The following is a 6218-nucleotide window of genomic DNA, read 5'->3' as shown; positions in this document are numbered from 1 at the left end:
ACTAAAAGTAATATCACAAATTTAGTAAAAAAGAACAATTAAGAATTAAGAACAATCAAAAAAATTAAAATAAAATAAATTTTTTTACCAAATATCATAATTTTTTTCAGTAATTGATCAAACTAGAATTGTGGCATAAAATAAGACACCAAAAAGTAGACAGAGGCTTCCACGTGATCCTGTAGAAAAAGTTTAGGAAATAAATTAGTGGTTGGTAAAATGAATGCAAATTTAATAAAAATGAGATTAAATAATGCAATTGGATGGTAAGATGTAAAATCTGAAGAAATAATGAAAACTTAGAAGTAGAGCAATAGACAACCTTGATGACATAGAAAATTAAAGAATCCGACATGGCGAAGTCTCAATAAACATGTCACGTGTCACCCTCCGAAGCCCCACCAATTTCGAAATTGGCAACAGATCTTTCTCACTCCATTTCAATACACCGAACTCATGAGCTCGCCGCTTCATCTCTCTTAAACTCCTCATCTCTTGCCTTGCCATGGCGGAGGTCGAGCTTGAGGCGGTGCTGCGATTCATGAGGGAGAACGGATTGTCGGAATCGGCATCGGCGCTGATGGAGGATGTGATGGACAAATCGGGAACTGGCGCTTCCGAATTGGAGAAGTTCGTATTCCCGATGGCGCCTCCGCCTTCGCTGCTCAGAATTCCGTCGGCTCGGCTGCCGGAGGAGAGCTCCGATGATGAGTTCGTCAGTCTCGGTTCTTCTACTACTGAATTGTGCTCCTCTGGTATTAATTTCTCTTCTTTCTTTTTGCGGCGTTGAATTGATTCAAGTGTTGTCGCCAATTTAATGCCCCTTTTTTTGTTCAATTGAGGCAATTTGAATTTAATGTGTTGGTTGTTTCTTTATGTTGCATTTCAATTCAATTATTGCTGCATTTGTGCTTAAGCGGTCAAGATATGTGTATTCATATATAGAGATGTGATTGATTTGAGAAACATATTATAATGAGATTTCGTTGATTCATTAATATCGGTTGTTGACTTTCAATATCACTAAACCCTACTGATATTCATGTATCGGAGAACTGATATATTTTGTGATGCCAATTGATATTAATGAATCATGTAACTGATATGGTTCTGAGTTCTCATTTTAAAGGTGGTCTTAGGAGAATTGGACCTTTCATACATATGTTGGGTAGTGATAAAATGCAAACTCTAAATATTTTATTAACTCCAATCTATGATCTGGACAGTTAGAAAATGTCAACAATTGACAAAATAACATCAACAGAAAATATCAATACAGTCTCAACACAACGTCAACTGTTGACATTGTGTTGACTTTTTCTATTGATGTTATTTTGTCATCTGTTAACATTTTCTAAATGTCAAAATCATAGTTTGGAGTTTGTAGAGCTTGCATTTGATTACATCCCTATATTTGTATATGTATATATTAAACCGTGGAAGATATTCTTTTAGTAAAATTGTGATGGATCTGTTGGACTGGTTTCTATTTTTATTTTCCCAGGAATTCTCTTATCATCTATTTTTAGTAATATTAAAGCCCAATTTATTAATTTAATTCCTATTGAAGTTAAGGAGAAATGAATAAATTAGGTTATGATCCTTTTGTAATACAGATATGTAACTTTCAAGATCCTAATCATTTATTTTATGTCAGCATGTAACATAGCATTCCTCTACTGGGGAATATCAATAAGCACATAGATCTGTTGGTACATTTATCCCATTTGTGTACATTTAGGCTGTTCCACGCCCTTAGTTTAATTTCATCGGCTTCTTGCAATCCAGAGTTTACAAACCCGTACGGGGTTCGTACGAGTCGTGCAGCTTCGCAGACCTCCTCCGATGGATTGACTCAGTTTGGGACGGCTCGAGACTACCCTGATTTCGATATGCAAAATGACCTCTTCTGGTACAAGGAGAAAGACGAGGATTTTGCTATGCCGACCCCCCACGCTGGTGGGGATTTTTGTGGTGATTTAAGCGAGGATAAGTTTGTAACAGCCGTGCAAGCAGGAGAGCATGTTGAGGATCAAGCTGCGTATAATTTTATATCCGTTGAGAGAATCGGTAATGTGGCAAGCCGATGCACAAAGGACAATTTGAAGGATGAGACTTACAAAGACTATTATGAGTTGCACGATCACATTCGACTGGAACAAGGTGATATCTCCACTGGTTATATAGTTGTTTCACCGCTCTCTTACTTGCATTGACAATGGAAGGGTTTGTGCAGGAATTCGAGAACAGACGGGTCCAAACGACAATCAATTGATGATGAACTGGACTAACTCTAACTTCTCCATCAAACAGAATTCTACTTACGATTGGGTGGACAGTTTTGATAACGACCACGACCTCGACCTCCATACTGTTCAGAAAAATAATCAGACAAACAACAACGACGACTTTGACTTTACGTACGGAAGTGTTATAACAGGAGAACTTCACGAGCCCCAAGTCCCGGTAAATGAAGAGAACAATACAGTTGCTGATGACGAGCTCCACTTATATGAGACAAAGGACGAAGAATTTGAGACATTTGATCTAAGAATTATACACCGGAAAAACAGGTTTGTAAGTCACTGGTTCCATTTTTTGCTTCCTTTTTTGATGCTATAGGTAAATCCATAACGTATGAGAATGCATGCCTTAATTAAATTCGAGTTTTCTCTTACAAGAATGGGATGGTATTTCTGGACATAAGAACAATTTTGTAGTCAATTTTTTCATTTATTCACCACATCATCGATCTTTAATTTGCAGGTTGATTTGTAGCGTTCAGTTGTACTCATTTATTATCCCATTAACAGGACCGGGTTTGAAGAGACCAAGGAGTTCCCAATTGTGATAAATAGCATTATAGCAAGTAGATACTATGTAGCAGAATTCCTCGGATCTGCTGCGTTCAGCAAAGTAGTCGAGGCACATGATCTATACTCGGGGATGGATGTTTGCTTGAAAATTATTAAAAACGACAAGGACTTCTTCGACCAGAGCATAGATGAGATCAAACTTCTGAAGTTTGTAAATAAGCACGATCCGGCTGATGAATGGCACATTTTACGCCTTTATGATTACTTCTACCACCAGGTATGCCTATAAAAAAGTTTAGTGTCTTGTTATAGACAACAATAACTTGAATACATGATTGATCATGCCACTTTCTTTTCTTGTTGTTTAAAAAATTAATTTGTATGATTTGATTGCATTTTTAAGGTCCATATTGAATCCCAAACTACAGGACTTAAATAGTAAGTGTGGAACAAAGAAATATAGAACTGAAAATGCTATTTATGTTAGCTTTATGTGTTATCATTATCGATTTTATTATGAGTACTGGGATAATAGTATGATGATTGAGTAGAAACAATGCTCACCTATGATTTTTTGAAAACGAAAGATGCTTTTACTAGTATACTGGAAGTTCGATTGTGATGGGAATTTTTTGTCATATATTTTGCAGTTATGCGTGATTGAACTATATACCGATTGCATTGTTTCTGTCTGCAGGAGCATCTATTTATTGTTACGGAACTTCTCAAAGCAAATTTATATGAATTTCAGAAATACAACCTGGAATCCGGTGGAGATGCCTATTTCACATTGAGCAGGCTGCAGGTTCTCTATGTTCGAAAATTCTTTTTTAAATCCTCACGTCTCACAAAAGCATGTTTTTCTGAATTGGAAAATAAGTCCCAATTATTCGACTCATTATGTAAATACTAAGGCAGCCAATGCATTGCAGATCATAACTCAACAGTGTCTAGAGGCTCTTTCGTATCTGCATGACTTAGGAATCATTCACTGTGATCTTAAGCCCGAAAACATCCTGATAAAGAGTTACCGAAGATGTGAGATAAAAATAATCGATCTTGGGAGCAGTTGCTTTCAGAGTGACAACCTATCCCTGTACGTTCAATCTCGTTCCTATAGGGCTCCCGAGGTTATGTTAGGCCTTCCCTACGACCAAAAGATTGATCTATGGTCTGTTGGCTGCATTTTGGCCGAGCTGCATTCCGGAGAGGTACGCCATTAGCTACTTTTTTGCCATTTTTATTTTGTCGTTTGTTTTCTCTGTATTTTGTGTCATTTAATTTTCCATAAGGCCTTTTAGCATTTGCATCGAATAATCTTGTAATCGACCAGGTCCTATTTCCAAATGAAGCAGTTGTTACGCTTCTTGCGCGCATAATAGGAATCCTTGGTCCTATCGACATGGAAATGCTGCAAAACGGCCAGGAGACCAATAAGTATTTCACAGATGATCACGAACTTTATTGTTTGAACGAGGTGAGTTCACATATATCTAAGCGAGATTTCACAATAAGAAGCTTTCTAGCCTTGTTTATCTGGTACTCCCTCCGTCCGCCATTAAATATCACAAGTTGACTCGACATGGGTTTTAAAAAATGTAGTGGAAAGTGAGTTGAAAGAGTTAGTGGAATGTGGGTCCTACTTTTTTATATTAGTTTCATTGCTACAGGAAACCAATGAGCTCGAACTTATTGTCCCCGAGGAGTCCTCGTTGGAGCATCACTTGCAGATTTCCGATTCCATTTTTTCGGACTTCTTGAAATACTTGCTTGAGATCAACCCAGCGAGACGACCTACTGCGAGAGAGGCACTACAGCACCCTTGGCTTTCCATTTCATACACTTGAAGATTTTGTGTTGAAGGTATAGCAACCACAGTATGTTTTTTTTGATCAACTGGAGAGGCTATTTGTATATTCTTTAGAATTATTTTCATTTTTACATTTGATATGGAAGTACAGCTTAATATCAAGCTATAATCAGATCACAAGATCTGTGTGTTGTAAAGCTGTTTATATAATCTTCAAAAAATTGAAAATTTGTTCATTTACCTTTTGATTTGTGGAATCTCATTTGGAATATGAGGTTGTATGACGCAGTGTGAAATGTGAACGATTGAAGTAGTATATTTTATAAAAGGGAAAATATTATTTTCATTATTCTGCTCACATTGCTATCGTTTAATGCATGTTTAGCATTTTTCATTTTTTTATATATTTAGTTTTATTATAATAATTGTCATTGAAATTTTTTATTTTATAATTTTTATAAAAATTGAGGTTCGATTTATTCATTTTTCTTTATAACATTAAATAAATGAAATTAATGATACATCAAGCTTCGATTTTTAGGACTAGTTATTGTTAATTATGGAGCCTGAAAGGTAATAATTGAGGGCAATATATTTTCTAATATATATCCTTGATTTATTCTCTTAGAATATATTTCCTTACTAGATTTGTTTCGGCAATATATTTTCTACGATATATCCTTGATTTATTCTCTTAGAATATATTTCCTTACGAGATTTGTTTCCTAATGACTATAATTAACGTTCTCTATTTTGCTTATAAATAGAGGTAATCCATTATCATAGGATTCATTGTGAAAATTATATAGTGAAATCTTTAGCTTGACATCACTTCCAGTATTAGATACACATCCTATAAACAATTTCTCGTGTTCTTCTTTCGTGATTTTCTGTATTTATTTTCCAACAGTTATTACCCCTCTTGATTGGAGCGGTAACCCTCTAATTCCTCTTTGGGCCTTCAGGATACACATAATTTACATCTTCTATCATTCCTTGAGTCTCCACACTTTAGCTCTGCCACTAGTTACATGGTGCTAGTTGTCAATTTATCAAGTGGCTAACCCTGAGCTAACCATCAAGTAACCATAGCCCGGTCATGGATTTTCCAAACATTCATCTCACCCAACATGGAGAGACACTCTCTCAAAGGACACACTCAAAACTCACTTCTAATCTATTACAAATGATGCAAAAGAGCCTATTTATAGATGTAGAGGTTGGGTGATGAAAAGTCACTCAAACTAAGGTTAGAATATGAAAAGACACTCAAAATAATTCAAAATCATGCCTTTTGGAGTCTTCCTGGACACAAAACGCATTGTCGAGCGTTGTCATGCATCAGAATGCCCGCCCCGCATAAACTTTCTGGAGTCTTTGTTACTTGACCGCGCAGCTTTCGTAAAATGACCATTACTTCCTCATCCGGGCTCCGATTGAGGCGTGCAAAGTATTCACGTGAAGCTCCTTCCACGATGAAGACATTGGTGGTCTTTGAAGATCATTTGGACTTCAACTTTATAGACATATTAACGTTTGAAACAGGCCCTAGCTCCGGTTTGGCTCATCGTACGTCTTCACTTCTCATTCTC

At 36.4% G+C, this 6218-nt stretch overlaps 1 protein-coding gene across 1 annotated transcript; it reads left to right on the top strand.

Annotated features, from left to right (window-relative positions):
* Positions 1-355: 355 nt before the first annotated feature.
* LOC121742333 (probable serine/threonine-protein kinase dyrk1) lies at positions 356-4975 on the top strand. Its single transcript, XM_042135446.1, has 8 exons — positions 356-755; positions 1789-2163; positions 2237-2573; positions 2814-3093; positions 3514-3621; positions 3749-4027; positions 4150-4293; positions 4487-4975. Exons 1-8 carry the CDS (start codon positions 506-508, stop codon positions 4661-4663), a joined length of 1950 nt encoding a protein of 649 aa, XP_041991380.1. The 5' UTR covers positions 356-505; the 3' UTR covers positions 4664-4975.
* Positions 4976-6218: the final 1243 nt, after the last annotated feature.

The sequence above is a fragment of the Salvia splendens genome, chromosome 7 (assembly GCF_004379255.2).
Source record: "Salvia splendens isolate huo1 chromosome 7, SspV2, whole genome shotgun sequence".
Lineage (NCBI taxonomy): Eukaryota > Viridiplantae > Streptophyta > Magnoliopsida > Lamiales > Lamiaceae > Salvia > Salvia splendens.
Note: the sequence above shows the minus strand (reverse complement) of the source record. Positions and strands in the feature narration are given on the sequence as shown.

What these genes read in the sequence shown, in the direction of transcription:
- LOC121742333 (XM_042135446.1), top strand. Translation starts at nt 506, where the DNA reads ATGGCGGAGGTCGAGCTTGAGGCGGTGCTGCGATTCATGAGGGAGAAC. An exon ending in TCACATTCGACTGGAACAAG is followed by an intron (nt 2,164 to 2,236) that starts GTGATATCTCCA and finishes GGGTTTGTGCAG; the next exon opens with GAATTCGAGAACAGACGGGT. An exon ending in AACTTTATTGTTTGAACGAG is followed by an intron (nt 4,294 to 4,486) that starts GTGAGTTCACAT and finishes TCATTGCTACAG; the next exon opens with GAAACCAATGAGCTCGAACT.